The following is a 19,080-nucleotide window of genomic DNA, read 5'->3' on the forward strand; positions in this document are numbered from 1 at the left end:
AGTCTGGAGTGGAGTTGTGGAGCTGCCTAAACCCAGCTCCACAACTCTAGTACATTTTGTGAGAGAGCTCCACCCAACTCCACTCCTAGTTTTGGTGGAGCTGAAACTGTTTGGTTGAGCTTCAGCTCTAGGGGTGTAGCTAGAGTTGGAGCTGAAACTGTTTGGCTGAGCTCTAGCTCTAGGAGTGTAGCTAGAGTTGGAGCTGTGCCAAACCCTTTAACTCTTATTTTGGTGGGCAATACTAAAAAGATGAGTTAAAATGATCAGGTCACCCATACTTAAATACCTTAGAAATAGGAGAGTGGATGGCAGTGAGAATGTGAGATATTTCCTAACAATGCAAGAACGACTATGTGATAAAAGGCTCAATCAGTTTACATGAAAGCCTTATGTTTTTCAACAACATAAAAAACTATAGGCCTTATAAAAGGAAATAGAGGGAGTACATCTTTGGACTTAAAATTTTCTAGCACCTAAGAGATTCTAATAGTTTAAATTGTTTAGTTAGCTGTTTGGGGTTCTCAAAGTAAGCATGATGCTCAGAATGCACTAGTGTCCTAAATTTTCCATTGCTTCCATTTATATCGAGCGAAAATTGCATCTGACAAATCTTCACTTTTAGCTTCATTGCAGTTTCCTAATGATATGCAGATTAGTCGGTTGCTAAATTAAGTTGTTAAATGTTAATGCATATAATCATTTTTTTTGCTGCTGGTCCGAAGTGACACGTCATTCTTTTGCTGCCAGAGCTTCTCGTGTGGGATTCTCCATCCGGTTTCTCCGGTTCCTGTCTACGCACAGGTTGTTTTTTTTTTCTCTCCTTGCGTGTTCACTTGATCTGCCTGCTGGTTGGCAAGCGTGCTGTGTGTGGTGACGTCTATTTTCATTTCTTTTTTTTCTCCTTCAGTACGTTTACAACACACGTCAATGGTACAGTTCTCCTCTTGTTTCTTTTGGTTGCTACACGCGTCAATGCATGGTATAGTTTTCCTCTTTTTTCTATTGGTTGCATGCTGCCGGATGTAATGATGCATGTATTCTTGTCTCCAAGCGTGTCAGCTTCCTGCATGGTTCTCTTCTCTTTTTCTGTTTGTTTCTTTCTCATGCATGCAATGCTTGCTGACAGCTGTTTCTTTGCATGTCGAACGGCTGCCACTCGGTGATATCGGATTACATACACATCTATTCGGTTTCTAATTTATGGTAGGTCTCTTCTGTCTCCAAGCATACAAGACCTCGCAACAACCATGCAAACGAGAAAGACCTATATCTGTTTAGCCTGCTAAAATCCACCCAACAGGCCCCTTAAGAATGTTCTATATATATGCTTAGGAAACGACCTGTAAATTTTGTCATCATGTTCAGCAATCAAACCATGTAATACGCTGTCCCCGATACTTTACTGAATAAAAATCTAAATCAAGCTCCACTCATGCATCATCGTGCCTAACAAACCTCTTGCGTTAATACATACATTTTTAATAAGCAAATAAATAAAATCTTTATACTTGTCTAAACATATTTGCCAGTTAGAACGCTGCGCGGCGTGCCGCCATGCTTATCTATATCTAGTTAGATTTAATCAACGTATCATAGTTACCTCCACAACAAATTTACTTTTAATGTCGTGACAAGTTACTTTCTTTTTGTTTTAAGGTACTTCTATAATATATGTAAATTACTTTTAGGGTTTATTGAAGATGTAATTTAATGAAATCTTAAAATAATTTGTGTTTTTTTAATTAAAACATAATCATGTGAGATCTTGTTATAAAGATTTAATTGTTACGAACACAATAGTATAATTGGATCGTAGATCAGATGAGTAAGTTAAGAGAAAATTTTACTTGAAGCATAGGTGGCAGGTATATATTTTATATTTAGTTGATAGACAAGTACTATAGATCAACACATACTCGGACAACATCTGATGGCGTCGCTTGTTAGCACTAAAACGAGATGCCTCTCGATTTAGATTTTGCGAATATGTTTTCAAGATGGAGACTCAACGTCGTATATGTCTTTAATTTCCGAGATGTTAATTTAATGCGTACTGGACCCTTTCAAATATATATGGACCCTGTGCAGGAGACTTGAGGAATGAATTTGTTGATTGGATGAATGGCCTTATCATTCACCCGGAAGAAAAATAGATTTTCATGGGAGATTTTAACTTCATAAGGTCTGTACATAACAGAAACTTGCCTGGGGGAGACTTGAATGACATCATGGTTTTCAATGAGATCATCAGCAACATTGGTCTACATGAATTACCTCTAAAGGGCAGAACATATACCTGGAGTAACATGCAGTCTCAACCCCTACTCCAACAGTTGGATTGGTTTTTTTACTTCCCCATCTTGGACAACTATCTACCCAAACACAATGGTCACAGCTCTAAGTAAATGCATCTCTGACCATGCCCCATGTGTGATCTCAATTGAGACCTCAATTCCGAAGGCAAAGATCTTCAGATTTGGAAACTTCTGGGTAGATATCCCAGGTTTTATGGAGACAGTTAAAAACATTTGGGATATCCCTATGAGAGCTGATAACCAAGGAAAAATAATAAATGGAAAGCTCAAGAATCTGAGGAGAGGTTTTAAAATTTGGAGCAGAAGACTGTCAAATTTGAACTCTTTGATTTGTAACTCAAATGATGCAGTTGATATGCTAGATAGAATTGAGGAGGAAAGACCACTTTTCATCCAGGAATGGAACTTTAGAATAGTTAAGAATCATATTCTTAAATTGCTTCATTACAAGAATATCTTTTGGAAGAAAAGATGCACAATTAGATGGGTGAAATTTGGGGATGAGAACAGCAAATTTTTCCATGCTTCTGCTACACAAAGATATCGCCAAAACAAGATCTTTCATTTAACACTTGATGATGGCAGCATTATCACCTCTCATGATGAAAAAGCTCAAGCCTTCCTGAAATGTTTCAAAGACAGAATGGGTACTTCTAAAGGAAATGAGATGATCATCAAGCTAAATGAACTAATCCAACCTTCATCAGAGTTATCACATCTCTCAGACTTACCCTCCAAGCAGGAAATTGAAAATGTTATTAAAACTATGCCCACAGATAAAGCCCCTGGGCTAGATGGTTTTAACGGCCTATTCATGAAAAAGTGTTGGAGCATCATCTCTGATGATTTTTTTAAATTAGCAGATGATTTTTTTAACTTGAGAATCTCCATTCAGAATCTGAACAATTCTTATATCTGCTTGGTCCCAAAAAAGTCATCAAACGACTTCAGACCAATCTCTTTACAGAATATAAGCACAAAGTTTATAGCAAAAATCATGGCTGACAGACTTCAGGCAATCATCCTTGATCTTATCCATGAAAACCAATATGGTTTCATAAAGCACAGAACAATTCAAGATTGCTTGGCATGGACCTTTGAATATATCCACCAATGCCATCAGGGTAAGAGAGAGATTGTGATCCTTAAAATTGACTTTAAAAAAGCTTTTGATTCTTTGGAACATTAGCAATCCTGGAAATATTGAAAGCTAAAGGCTTCAACAACACTTGGATCAGATGGGTAACAGATATAATTTCAACTTCATCCACCTCTGTGCTACTCAATGGAGTTCCTGGAACAAGTTTTAACTGTCGTCGAGGTGTAAAGCAAGGGGAACCTCTCTCCCCTCTCCTCTTTGTTCTGGCAGCCGATCTGCTCCAATCCATGATTAACAAGGCTCATGATGTAGGTGTGCTATCTCAACCAATTCCTCAGCAAGATTCAAAGTTCCCAATAATCCAATATGTAGATGACACTCTGATCATTATGAAAGCTTGTCAAAAGGAAATCTTCAGCCTTAAGGGCATCCTTGAGTCTTTTGCAGTTTCTACTGGCCTGAGTATAAACTTTCACAAATCTTGCATGATCCCAATAAATATAGCAGAGGAGAAATCTGAAATCCCTGCTAAAACTTTCGGATGCACCATAGGAACCCTCCCATTCACTTATCGAGGTTTGCCTATAGGAACCACAAAGCCAAAAATTGTAGATTTTGCCCCTCTAATTGACAGAGTGGAAAGAAGATTGCCTGCAATCACTATGTTTCTAAACCAAGGACAGAGACTCACTTTGGTAAACTCAGTACTTTCTTCTCTGCCAACCTTCTACATGTGCACTCTCAAGCTACCAAAAAAGGTGATAGAACACATAGACAGGACAAGAAGACACTGCCTCTAAAGAAAGTCAAATGAGATGGATGCTAGGGCCGTTCCATTGGCAGCATGGGATAAAGTTTGCAAACCTAAACAAAAAGGGGTGCTTGGTATCATCAATTTAGAATTCCAAAATTCAGCCCTCTTGATGAAACATTTGGACAAATTCTACGACAAAAAAATGCTGCCTTAGGTTCGACTGATATGGAACTCATATTACAACAACAGTCCTTTGCCTCCCCATGCTATGCAGGAAAAAGTATCATTCCGGTGGAAGGATATTTTTCGTCTTACCCCTCTTTTCAGAGGCTTTAGCTCCATCCAAATCAATTCAGGAGACACAGATCTCCTTTGGAAGGATCCTTGGACAGATGTCATCCCTCAGATTGCCTTCCGTGATCTTCTCCTTCTCCTCAAATGAAGATGCATCAATTCAGATATTCGTTCAAAATGACCTCTCAGACAATTTCTTTCTTCCCCTCTCTCCACAAGCTCTGCATCAACTCAATGAGCTCTCAAACATTTTGGAGTCTATTGTTTTTTCATCACAAAGTGACTCTTGGAAGTATTCCTGGGGAGCAACATTCAAATCAAAGAAAGTCTATGACATGTTCTTTGCACACCTTTCACCTCATCCGACCATCACAACAATTTGGAAGAGTAAATGCACTATGAAAGTAAAAGCTTTTTTGTGGTTATTATTCATGGACAGACTCAACACAAGAGACATGCTTCAAAGGAGACAAATTAATGTTCAGGATGGCCAGTCCTGCAGAATGTGCAACGCAGGTGTCCTAGAAGACATGGTGCATCTGTTCTTTTCTTGCAGTTTTGCCCAATCATGCTGGAACTTCTTAGGTATATTCTGGGATGAAGATCAGGATTTTTTAGATATGATCGAGTTGGCGTTCAGACACTTCAATCAACCTTTCTCTGTGGAAGTGGTGGGCACTGCTTGTTGGCAAATATGGTGCAAACGGAATGCACTCGTTTTTAACAATATCCAAATATCTTTGCACAGGTGGAAAATAGATTTCAAGGAAGATTTCACTCTTCTTATGCATAGAGTGAAGGAGAGAGACAAACAAAAGTTTCAATCATGGCTAGACACATTGGTGCTTTAATCTTGCAACATACTTTCTTTTCTTTTGATTCCCTGTAAATAACTTTCCTTTATTTAATTTTATTACCACAGTAGGAGCCTCTCCTGCTGTTTTTCGTCAAAAAAAACTAACCTATGTCACATAATATAAGATATGGTCAAACTCAAACAGTCTTCAAAACTAATATTTGGTTTATAATTTCTTATATTTATAAGGTTTATATCAACCAAATTATAACCATATGAAAGTAAATTCAAATGTCGATCCAATTATATTACTTTCATCACATAAAATTTATGTTATATTATACTAATTGTTTATCAAATGTTTTAAAAATTGAATCTTGTTATTATATTATGAGATGGAGGGAGTATATAATTTAGAGTTTCAATTAGAGATTTTTTATGATTTAGTAATTTAAAAGGTCGTAAATAAAATATAAACCTGTACTCAGTTTAGAGTGTCTAATACATATTTTCCACGATGTAATAGTTTTAAAGTTTGGAATTAATAAGGACTAAAGTTATATTTGTTTTGAAGTCCCAAAAATAAGTTTTTACTGATTTAATAATAATGAAATCCGTAATTAATACATATTAGGTGTACTCGGTATGAATCCCTGTATGTTACAAATTGCTAATTACTAATTTCAAAATTTAGAATTCAATCAATAAATTTCACGGGCACAATTGTATAATTATAATTTCTGAACTATTATTTTAAGTAAAAAAAAATAAAGAATCCAAGTTTTTTTAATGATGTATTTCATTAAACATTGATTGTTAAGAGATCTAGATTATGATAATATATTATCAGGATTGTAAAAGCTACTTCTTCTATTTCATAATGTAAGTCTTTCTAGCATTGCCTATATTTATATAAATGTTAATGAATCTAGACATTGTGTGTCTACATTTATTAACATCTATATGAATATCTAGAAAGTTTTATATTATGAAATGGAGGGAGTATTGCGCATCATGCGTCTTTTTTTAAACCTCTACCGATCTATGTTTAACACGATGTCAAGGCCGCACACGTGGCAACCAACCAAGCAATAGAGTCATAAGCAAAGTATTATTTAACGGTGCAAGTACTTAAATAATATAATCTCACTTGAATCAGTGTGATGAATTATTAGTAAGTTGATCTTGATCTGGTGCTCGCGTGCAGTTGGGAAGAAGAAGCAAGAGGAAGAAAGAAGAGGGGTATGTTGTGATGACTAATGGTAGAGTTGACGGAATGCTAAAAACACTAACAGAGAAAGTTTTGGATGCAATTAAAGTGAACAAAGAATTTTCGGTGCTATATGTCTAAAATGGTGAACTTTCCATGCTATAGAACTAATTTTCACTAATATATAATAACTAGCTACTTAATGCCAGATTGAGGACAGCTTGTGTAGTGCCTTCTTAAAAACCCCTTCGCGATGTACTTGTATTAAGGAGAAGGAAACACACGGTACAAATAGCCTTTATGGCTAGTAATTACATGTAAAAAGAAAGGGGAAGGATAAGGACCATGAGGGTAGTGGACGGAGAGCGGGACGTCAAGCTTGCCCCATTTCTTCAAGGTGTTATGTTACATATTACTATCTATGTGCCGCCTTATTCATCTGGCATGAAGGACTTGATGCCTTTCGTGCTGCCTGCGCACCAAAACCAAATGTCATCGGTCACCCTTTCAATGATTTGTTGCAGCGGCATCTCTTTGTTCATGAATACTTGATTGTTCCTCTCCTTTCATATTTCCTATAAGACTAGAACAAGAATCGACTTAGACGCATCCTTTTTTTTTTCCATGGTTGTCACTTTGACGACACTGTTGGGTCCATCATTCCTTGAGGCATATTCTGTAGAACTAATTGTGCGGTTTTAGTTGAGGGTGGCGAATCCGTATTGCCACTGCATCCTAGATTCCACTACTAGAAAAATCATTTGTTGCCACGAAAAAAATCGTGGCAACAATACTAAAATTGTGGCAATAAATACATGTTGCTACAATTTTAAAATCGTTGCTAGCCGTGGTAATAAATAGCGTGGTAATAGGTTATTGCAACGATTTTTATTTAGTGGTAATAAATTTAGATGTTGCCATGGAATGGATGTGGCAAAAAAATCATATTGCAACACTTTACATCGTTGTAATAAAAATTATTGCCACCGCTCCATATGTGGCATTAGTTCTACGTACCAAATTAAAAGTTCAAATATTAATCTATCATCCTATCTATTTATATTTATTTCTATATACCATGTCTTGGCTAGGATTCGAACCCAAGACCTATCCTTCACGCATGATCTCCTTTACCAACTCACCTACGCATCAATTCTGTTGAAATATGCGTATCGTTCCATTTGAGCCTACCTAACTGAGATTTGAATCATAGATTTGAATATCTATAATATTTCAAATGAAAAAGTTATCAACTAGAAAATTATAGATCTCGTCGAGAGATACAATTTCCATATAAAATTTGTCTCAATCCGTATCTATATAAAATTATTTTCGCAGGCGCCGCTTAAGTGGTCCGACAGTGAACTTCACCCCGATTTGCATTTTTGTAGGCGGCTATTTGGCTATAAGGGTCATGTCCGCCTGCGAAAATAAATACCCAACGTCAGCGAAAATGCTTTTTCTTGTAGTGTCTATATGACCTCTCCGTTCAAGTTTAAAGACCGGTTATGTATTTTACTCATATTAAAATTACATGTGACATATAGTCGAACCATTAGAAATTTCACAAACAAAAACACACCATGAAATTGTCCATTGTCAGGTCGGCATGATAACGTACTACGTATCATACATATATATATCACCTTCATGCCAAGCACCCTTCCTTGATAATCATCCATTAGCACACAACTCAAACCTGCAGGTATATATATTTTGCTTACTTATTACCTTCATGGCTGATGCTCACCGATGCTGCGTGACTTTAGATACGCCGGCAAACCAAAAATGGGTATATATGACCAATATGCCAACGCCAACTGCATAATTATCCTTGCCAGTAACATCGCCGACAACCGATACCCCATTCTTGCGAGCAACTTCCATGCAAGAGCAAGGGTTTGCAGAACGTTAGCATGCCCGAAGCCCATCACGACAGAAGCAGTCAGGCACACAACGAGAGCAGTCCAGCGATCGACCGGAGCAACCACCGTATAGACGGCCAACGCAAACGAAACCGCCAAGGTTCTCAACGAGCATGCGATCAATTGCAGAGAGCCTCGGAAGTACATGCGACGGACGCTCATGTCCATGAATGGCATCGCCGAGTAGATGAGCCCAAATGTTGCGAGCGAGGAGTAGACGTAGGCGAACGCCATGGCGATGACGAACGCGTGGAAGGTGTAGCTCCCGGCGAGTGTCGGTGTGCCACTGTCGTCCTGACGGTAGCCTCCAGGTAGCGTGAAGGCCGCAGCAAACGTGACCGTGGCGATGAGCACCGACCCGACGATGGCAGCCTGCGCTAGCTTTGTCATCCTCTCGGATTCATTCTCAACATCTGCTTGAAAAGTGTAGTCCTTTTCAAAGCGGTCCCGGCGAATGTTACCGTGTTCGGCCTTGGCACATTTCAGTGTTTCGTACATCAAGTTCCGTGCAGTCTGCAGGATAAAAGAGATGAGAAAGAACAAGAGAATCTTCTAATTAACTAAATACTGATGATTTAAGTTTGGTGTTTAAAGGGAAACTTTGGAATAAGCTAGGTCTCATCAAAGTCCATTACCCATTTATAACTGAACTGCGGAGGAATCTTACTCTCCGCGAGATCTAGAGGAGTAAGCCCATTTTTGTTGGCTAAATTCAAGCAAACTTGCTGGTTCCCCATCAGCCAGCCGAAAATCCCAAGATCGCCTGCTTGGATGGCTAGGTGAAGAGCAGTGTTCCCATCGCTGTCTTGCATATTCAGCATCCATGACAACTTTGTGTTTCTGCAAGCAAACTTGACTACGTTGCACCTCTTCTTCTCCACAGCAACATGGAGGAAGGTCCTTCCCTTAGCGTCGGGCAAACCACCGCAATCGTGGCATTTCTCGAGTAGAATGGAGATGGCATTCAGGACACCCATCGAAGCAGCAATGTGTATGGGGAAAGATCCAGTTATATCAGGTTGAAACGCCACAGATTGTTTAACCTCCAACAGATCACATATTGGGACGTTGATCGTCCGGTAAAAGGGGAACCAACATATGTTGATAAATGAACGGTCTTCCACTGAGACAGCAAAATGAAGAGGTGTACTTCCATCTTTATCACCTCGCTCGGCAAGGACAGAAAACTTATTAGGCGTCTGTTGCACACTTTGCTCGGAATGGACTGGCGGGATGATCTCTTTGCACTCCCATCCCAGTAAATCTTTTGTGAACCCTGCGAGTGTGAGGCATCTTGGTCAAAATTTCAGCGAACTGATCTTGTAGTTTAAATGAAGGGTTAATGCGATTCATACCATTACAAGTTTACCGTATTGAAAAAAAAATAACATCATTATGGAGTATTACTATTCGTGTCACCTGCTACATAGCACTACAACTTATATCGTACCATTACCATCAAGCTTTCCGCTAACACCCATCCATGTCACCCTCTTCCATTGTTGCTTCCGATAAGGACCACCACCGGATGGCGGTGTCCAAGCCTCCCATACCTCGTACAGCACCCTCCCCGCCATCCACAGAGCGGAAAAAGGGGGGGAAAGTAAAGTGGGAATGCAGTGGCACGGTCTGGGCTGGCTCATCCACCTGCAGACTCGACGACAGCGAGGTCGGGGATGACTAAAGAGATAAGAGTCGAACTGCAATGAGCAGGGGTTCAAAATTTCGGTCATTTCGGACCTCCCCACCCCCACACCGCCGATATGATCTTATTTCAGCCGAAATTTTTAAATTTGTCCTTTTTTTGTTAATTTGGTAATAATTTGTTCAAAATTTCAGAAATTTGTGAATTTCGGTATATTGGCACCCTTCGATTGAAACGTCCAAACAAAAGATTAATCCCTGGCAATGAGAGGGACCTTCCAATCCTACCAAGGTGACGTGCAGGCAAGTATTTTCAATGGTGGTGAGACGTGCGGATTCAGCCACCCACAAGCAGTGGCAACAACAAGCCGCAAGAGCTTCTGATCTGGCGTGGACGACTGGGGAAGTGAGCTGCGGTCTCCAGATCTAGCGTCGCGGATGGAAACGATGAATCACTGTCTCAGATCAAGCGGTAGCGACAGACAGAGCGAGAGGAGATGGCGGGGAGACGCGCGAGGCCACTGCTCACTAGCCAGTGCTCACACTTCTCGTGGGTCGCCCTTCCCAGCTCAGCCTCTGCCATTGCCCCATGTGACGTCTGCCCGTCGTGCTACCGCTCAATGGTTGCATTGGAAGAGAGATGACGGGAATGCCCCTAAACTTGATGCCAAAGCAGCATAATTTAAAACTTTCAACTCAGATTTGAAAACTTCTAAGTCAAAGATTTGAAACATTCAACTTAGGGTTTCAAACTCTCAACTCAAATTTGAAAACATTCGAATCAAGATTTATTCAAGTTTTCAATTTTGAGTTATTTTTTTTATATTTGAGTTGATAGTTTTGAATTTTACAATGAAAGTTTAAAATTTGGGCTGAAAGATTTAAAGTCTAAAATACGTCCAAAAATTCATGAAAGAAACAATAAGATTGTGGCGCAGACGCGCCAGCCGTCGAGTCGGTGTCGAATAGGATCCTCTAGCGAGAAGACTTATAATAGTGAGAAAATTCCTTATATACCATTGAAAGTTCATCTGTTTCTCATATGCCATCGAAAATTTGGTATTCCCATATATGCCACTAAATAATATTTTTCTTTCCCCATATGCCATCCACGTTAATTTTTTTCTTTCATCATATGCCATCGACGTTATCTGATCATTTTAGTTGGCATGGAAAGTACAAAATTACCCTTAGAATTCTTTTCCGTTCTTTCTTATGCATTGTCTCTCCATTTTATCTTCCTTAATTGTTGGTGTTCGTCTACAACTCCACCTCTCTGGCTCAGGAAAAGGCAGCTGAATAGTCTAGAAATTTCTCAATTTTATCTTAGTTTTCTTACTACGAATATATAAAGCGGATGCATTTTTTTTTAATCAACTAATGTCTGTATCATGAAATTACTTACTTCCATGACAAGATGAAATTAAGCACGCAAATTTGAAGTTAAGTATACCTATTTTTTGCGACTAAATTAAGCACACGATCAGTTTGCTAAGCCGAGAGATTGTTTTGTATTTTTTTTTCTAAATTGTATGCTTACATCCAGTTAGATACATTAGACTATAACTAATTAATTAAATTACTGTTATTAGTGCCATTTAAAGAGATTATTAACAATTTCTTTCTATTATCTATAAATTAACTACAAAAATGGAAGAGAAGAAATAAACGTTGCATCCAGCCATTGGTTGTGTGTCGCATCAGTAATGATTGCTAAAGTTTTAGTTATAGTTTCAAGTGCAACTCATCCTGATTTGTGCTTCACATAGCAGGAAAGGGAGTCTATGGGCAATTTTGTTATTTTTCAAAAATGCTAACACTATTTCTACTCTTGGGTGAACGGAAATTCCATTTGATGACATATATGGGAATAGCTAATTTATAATGGTATATATAAAAACTTGTGAACTTTCGGTAGCATATAAGGATTTTGGTCTATACTTAAATGTCTATAATTAAAGACTGACAAGGTGAGACTGAACTTTTTTACACTTTGATCTTTTTTGAAAGCTTATTTTACGTATAGACTCCTAAACGAGCTTGTTCCATGAATATACTCTTTTCTCGATGCGTGATGCTGGAGCCAAGGTTCAACGTCTTGGTGTCAATGACACTGGCACCGATAACCTCAACTCGCTCCCTAGAAATCGAGATGTAGATACCTCAACTCGCTCCCTAGTAACCGAGATGTAGATATGTTGGTACCAAATAGACTAGCACCAAGAACCTATTTGTAAAATAAATTTTATAAAAAATTGTCAATTAATTTTTTTCTTACAAATAGGTCCTTAGCACCAAAGAGGCTAGCCTAAAGGCCAAGTTGTAAGAAAAGTATTTACTTCCTCCGTTACACAATATAAGTTATTCTAGCATTTCCCACATTCACATTGATGTTAATGAATCTATATATATATGTGTGTGTGTCTACATTCATTAACATCAATATGAATGTGGGAAATGCTAGAATGACTTATATTGTGAAACGGAGGGAGTACATTTCAACCTATTTTTTAAAATTTATTTCATAAATAGGTCCTCAACGCAAGTCTATTTGGTGCAGACACTGGTGGAGAAACCATCTTTGGTCGGTCGACCAGATTTTACAATAGTCCCGGTTGTATTAAAAACCGGGACTAAAAATATCTTTAGTCCTGGTTTAAAAGCTACAGGGTACTTTTTCAATCTTTAGTACCGGTTGGTGTTACCAACCAGGACTAAAGATCTATTTGTAGTCCCGGTTGATAACACCAACCGGGAAAAAAGATCGCCATACGCTTTACTCTCGGTTGGTGTTACCAACCGGGACTAAAGATCTATTTATAGTCCCGGGTTGTAAAACCAACCGGGAGTAAAGATCGACGCGGAGATCGGAGAGGTGTGCGCGATCGGATCAAGGCCGGTACCTCCTCCTCTCCTTTAACTCCTCTCCTCAACCTTGTCTCCTCCTCTCATCCTTATCTCTATTCCTCTCCTTCTCCTCTCCTCCTTCTCCTCTCCTCCTCTCTACTGCCAGGGTCGCGAGGGCGGCGGGTCGCGGAGGGCCGGCTGGCGCGGCGGCGGTGCGCCGCGAGGCAGCGCTTTCTCCCCTTTTTTTTTAAGAATCTGAGATTGTTCTGTGATGTATTTGATTGGATCTGAGATTGTTGTGTGATGTATTTGATTTGTGTGTGATGTGAATATGTGATGAATTTTGTAGAAGTTGTGATGTAATTTTTTTTTAAGATTTTGTGATGTATTTGAGTATTTGAGATGATCGATTTGTGGATTTGATGGCAATTTGAGGATGATTGATTTGGGATTTTGGGGACGGGATGGAGTGAAATCAATATATTTAAAAATAATGAAGAAAAGAAAATAATAAAAAGGAACCGGAAAGAGCAACCGGATTAGCCTCTTACACCAACCGGGACGAAAATGGATTTTTACCCCCGGTTTTTTCACCCGGGACTAAAGATAGCGATCTTTAGTCCCGGATTCGTAGTCCCGGTTTGAAAACCGGGACTATAGGGGGGTTATGAACCGGGAGTAATAACCCTTTCTCCACCAGTGAGACCCCCTTCACCACAGGAAGCGAGGGTGTCGGCGCCAGAGTGAACCTCGGCATCAATGACTCTGGCGCCGAGAAAAAATGGACTATTCCTCGAATAAGTTTTTATACATGTTTATTCGTAAAATAATTTTTGACCAAGGTCTAAAATGTAAAATATCAAAGGTGAGACACATACAATACCTTCGCTTCTTAGAACAGAGGCGTGCAGAACATTTTGTCCGTTTGGTCCGGAGTAGGATACAAAACCATTACTTTGTGTGTGTATCATCGTTGCAATGTCGTGATATCCTAGAGAGACGGCCAGATACAACGGGGAAGTGCCTTCCATCGGAACAAGAGCCAGTTTTGAATCCACGAGCATGAGCCATTCAACCATGTCCTTGTCAGCACGGCGAACCGCCTCGTGCAAAATCGTCTCTCCATTCTCGTTCTGCTTCCTAATATCTTCCGCATAACGACCCTCCTCGCCTACAAAATTAATAGGAGATGGTATAACACCATCTTTGCCTACAAAATCATACTGTCTCCATCACAAATTAGATGTCGTTTTAATTTTTTGTTTGTAGCGTTTGACCACTTATCCTTTTATTAAAAAATAGTGCAAATATAAAAAAAATAAGTCATAATAAAAGTACTTTTGGTAATAAAGCAAGCCATAAACAAAATAAATAATAATTTCTTAATTTTTTAAAAGACGAATGGCCAGATCGTTATAAACGAAAACTCAAAACGACGAGTATTTTAGAACGGAGGGAATATATAGTACGACGCATTACTGGCAGGGCGTGTGATGTGCGCCTCACCTCCAACGTTGCGGCCGATCAAGCCTTTGATCTCGTTGTACATCAAATTTGTGCACCGGAAGCAGATCGGACGAAGTGTTGCAGTTGTGACAGATTCTACAGGTGAAGAAGACTGACTGCTGACCTGTGGAGGAGCTTCTTGTTGGGCAATTATCCCATTATTCGGCAAGCCTCCCTCCGGACAAGATGGCGAATGGGGTGGTTTCTCTTTCAGCTGCTTGCAGTAGTCGCATGTGAAGTCCAGCAGATCCATGCCTACGGCATGCTCGCGATTTGGTGCGGACGACGATGGTCCAGCTGCTGGTGGATTGTTTCCGCTGGTGTTGCTTGAAGAAGCCATCGCCTCGCCCACGATGCTTTCTATCTCGTCAATAATGTCGCTGTAGTTTGTATGGCTCGATGGTCTGGATGAATAAATGTGATTGGGGGCTAGGCATATATAGACTTAGAGCAGATATAATAGGGTACATTTAACGGACAATAGTACTATTCATTTAAGACAGATCCTATATGGAAGAATGAGAAAACATGAGAGAGAGAGTACTAGTAACCGATGCTTAATCTATCGCCGGGCTGCAGCGGTAGGAAAAGCAGCATGATTAATAGTCATCCATGCATGCTGCAGCTACAAGCTTTTCCCACCATTTGCACGCTTCCTAGCTAATTACACCAATGAAAGAGTATAGATATTGTCAAAGGTGAGAAGTCTTATAATTTTAGGTTAATTGGATCCATGCCACTGTAAATTTGCACATTCAGAAAAATGAAATTACAATTCACTTTATCGGCTGGATGCCACTGAAAATTTCTAAAGTTGAATCTATGCCACTCCCGTCACTCTTTCCGTCCCACTCCCGTCACTCTTTCCGTCCTCCTCTCTCACGTCGCCATCCTCATTGTCATGTCGTTGTGTGCGGGCGGAGAGAAGGTGAGGTGACGACGGCGGGGGAGAGGCCGAGGCAGTGCCGGTGAGCAGCGAGAGCACGAGGCAGGGGACAGGCCGAGGCTGCGCCGACGAGCAACGGGAGGACGACGGCGGCTTCAGAACCAGAACCCGACGACGGCGGCTTCAGAACCAGAACCCGACGACGGCGGCAGCGAGGATCTTCTGCCAAATCCAGAACCCGAATACCTCCCCGTCCGCGCCCGTCCTCGTCGCCGGTAACTTCCTCGAGGACCTCCACAACCACGTCTCCCCACAGCAGGAGTGACTGCGGCGGTGGCGGAGGGGGCTTGGCCGGCGCCGCCGGCGAGCGCCTCGCTCACCGGCACCTGCTTCCACCAGTCCACCTCCGCCTGACCAGCCCCGCCCTTACCCTTGCTGCGCGGCGAGGCAGCCAGCGCCGCTGCCGCCACGCAAACCAGGAGCACCCTGGATCTGGACCTGCCGATGGCGAGCGACAAGAAGCGGCGGCCATCCACTAGCACCTTCTACCGCCGCCACTCGCCAACTCCGCGGGTGCACAAGATCCGACGGCAGTTGGCTACGAATCCAGCGCGGAGTACTCAACTTCCAGGCGCGAGCACACAAGGGCGCCGCCGTTCCTCCCAACCTGCTTGCGCTCCTTGCCGTGATGGAGAGATGGGGTTCTCCGTCGTAGGCGCGGCGCCTGTGCTGCTCCAGCCACCGCAGCCCTCACCGCCCCAGTGCCGCTGGACCAAGAACCCCGACCTCAACCGGACAGCATCTAGGCAAAGAGAAGAAGACAGGAGAAAGAAGGAAGAAACGGAAAACGAAGAAGGTGGATGGAAAATGTGACGGTAGTGGCTTAAATCTAATTTTGTAAAATTCCAATGGCATGATTGCAAATAAACGAATTGTAGCGGCATTTTTTCAAATATGAAAATTTGCAATAGCATAGATCCAATTAATCCTATATTTTTTGATGAGTTGGATTTTTAATAGCCGGTTGCTGGCTATACTACTAACCTCTTATATGTATTGCCATGTATCATGGGCACGCATACATTTGTCCATCAAGACCCAGTCTTGTTCATGGTAATCATGGTGTCTAGTTCCAGCTAGGCATATGAAACCGAGTCTTCTGTTTCCTGATTCCAGCAATGAACGATACTTTTGTGTTAGGACTTAGGAGTCTATAGTAAGATTGAAATGATCTGTTGATATTTTATTTTAAGTGAACCTCCATGATTGTTGCTGTACACTTGGGTGTAAATTATCGATATGTTCAAATAGTTCGTGAAATGTCAACCCCATCGAGCTGAGGCGTCCTTTAGTTTATAATTCATGATTGCTCTTAACCTCTACTCCACATTTCTTCTTTTTAGTTACTCCCTCCAGTTTTTTCATAGATGACGCCGTTGACTTTTTCTCACATGTTTGACCATTCGTCTTATTCAAAAAATTTACATAATTATAATTTGTTTTGTTACGAGTTATTTTATCACTCATAGTACTTTAAGTGTGATTTATATCTTATACATTTGCATAAAATTTTTGAATAAGACGAGTGGTCAAACATGTGAGAAAAAGTCAACGGTGTCATCTATTAAAAAATGGAGGTAGTATTATATAAGTTGGATGCTTTTACCTACTACCTCTATAAGGATATTTAAGGTTAAATACGGTTATTAAGAAAGTGAATAGAATTAAATAGAAAATTGTTTACACCCAAATTTGGCACCTATGGACGAAATAGGGAAAAATTGCTAAAGTTTGGAAAGTGCCAGGCTTCCTTCATAGGGCCGGTCAAACCACAGGTACGTGGGCGGTCTGACCGGCTAGTAGGACCGGTCTGACCGCAGGTGTGTGGGCGGTCAGACCGGTAGGGTCCGAGTCCGAGTCTGTTTTCGTCGGGTCTCGGGTTTTCTTGCTCGGGAAGGCATGTTTCGTGTTTCCTTTAGTTTCTATCCCGAGTTGGACATGGAGAAGGACCTGTAGAGGGCAAGACCAACCCCTATTTAAGGGACAAGACCGGTTCATTGTAAAACCTCCAAATACAATATATTTGAATCGTTCTTTTACTATGTTTTCTATTTTACCTTAGTTTAGTCCATCTTTGTCGGTTTGCGCCGTAAACCATCCACCGCCGCTGCGAGAGTGCGACACCTCTTTGTAAGTTTGTCCTGAAAACCTTCCGTTTTGCCCACGAGACGGGTAGTTATCCTCATATCGATCTAAATCGGCCTAGAGGCTGATTTTGATCTCTAAATCGGCTTTGCTAGCCGGTTTAGCTGTTTTTCTATAAAACCCATCTTGATTTGGCCGTCTGGCTAGATCGAGGTGGTTGGCGACTCCATATCACCGCAAGACGTTTAGGTGTTGCGATCGTGCTTGTCGACTTGTCACAAAAAGTTGCCAACACGATTTTTGGCAACTCCACTGGGGAAGAGATCCGTTCATCGTCAACTCGACTTCGACTTCGCCATGACGAAGCCACCATCCAAGACGGAGGTGGAGCCATCCAATGTGATACCGGTCACATTGGATGACTTCGAAGGAGAAGATCGTAAAGTTATGGAGGAGTACATCAATGAGCTCACACGGGAGGCGTTGATGAGAGCAAGCACTAGGACTCGTCAAGGCGTGACCATCAAGCCCGGGCCACGTCCCAAGCTCGCTCCCGACGTGATAAGCAATGATGAGGTATCACACTCTATCCAACAACAAATTGCATCTACAATAGATTCATCTGTGGTTGCTTTTAAAGATCAGTTAGATGCAATTTTTAAGGGTAAATTTGATGAGTTTTTAAGGATTAAATTCGGTTCTATTATGGATGATTACACATTAAAAGATAAAGCCTCTACCACTGCTAACCAACCTCCTATAGATCAAACGGGTAGTAAAACCGATGGAGCGGTGCACACGGCCGGTCAGACCGTGATATAGCCGTCGGTCCGACCGGCCAAACGGCCGGTCAGACCGGATATCACCCCGGCGGTCAGACCGGGTCTCAGGCCGGTCCGACCGCACATCTGGACGCCGGTCAGACCGGGCCCTGGGCCAATCAGACCGGCGCAATTGTTCTGATACAGGGAATAGATCCGATGACTAATGCTAGTTATTTGTATCACTTTAGAACATTTGATCCTCCTGTATCTACTGCTACAAGTAGTCCTCAAGTTCCCCCACATGTTCCTAATGCTTATAATGATGTTTGTAGGGGGTATCCTCCCGATACTAGACAAGGCCAATATAATCATATTGCGCCGCAAGCACAACCTATTAGGCCACCGAATCCACCACCGAATTAACATGGGCCTAATAATATGGAGGATATAATTAGTGGGATTATTAGGGATAAATTCGGGATTGAAACTAGGAATCGTGCTAAGGTTTGCCAAAAGCCATATCCTGATTATTATGATAATGTACCATATCCTCGTGGTTATAGAGTTCCCGAATTTACCAAATTCAGTGGTGAGGATAGTAGGACCACATGGGAGCATGTAAGTCAATTTTTAGCGCAATATGGTAAGGCTAATAGTGATACTTTTAAATTGCGCTTGTTTTCTTTATCTTTGTCCGGTACTGCTTTTACATGGTTTACTTCTTTACCGGCAAATTCAATTTTTACCTGGGCTCAATTAGAACAAAAATTTCATGATTATTTTCACACTAATGAAACTGAGCTTAGGTTGTCTGATTTAACATTGGCTAGGCATAAATGCAATGAATCTATTGCTGATTATATTGAAAGGTTTAGAGATATTAAAAGCCGATGTT

The 19,080-nt window shown here is 41.0% G+C and overlaps 1 protein-coding gene across 1 annotated transcript; it reads right to left on the minus strand.

The window, feature by feature from the left end:
- Positions 1–7,978: 7,978 nt before the first annotated feature.
- On the minus strand, positions 7,979–14,775 carry LOC112936451 (ankyrin repeat-containing protein At5g02620). The gene is made up of 4 exons (XM_026020447.2): positions 14,391–14,775; positions 13,768–14,055; positions 9,029–9,669; positions 7,979–8,906 (listed from the first exon to the last, which is right to left on the minus strand). The coding sequence occupies exons 1-4, from the start codon at positions 14,728–14,730 to the stop codon at positions 8,202–8,204; spliced, it is 1,974 nt and encodes a 657-aa protein (XP_025876232.2). The 5' UTR covers positions 14,731–14,775; the 3' UTR covers positions 7,979–8,201.
- Positions 14,776–19,080: the final 4,305 nt, after the last annotated feature.

Source organism: Oryza sativa, chromosome 9 (assembly GCF_034140825.1).
Source record: "Oryza sativa Japonica Group chromosome 9, ASM3414082v1".
In the NCBI taxonomy this organism is placed as follows: Eukaryota; Viridiplantae; Streptophyta; class Magnoliopsida; order Poales; family Poaceae; genus Oryza; species Oryza sativa.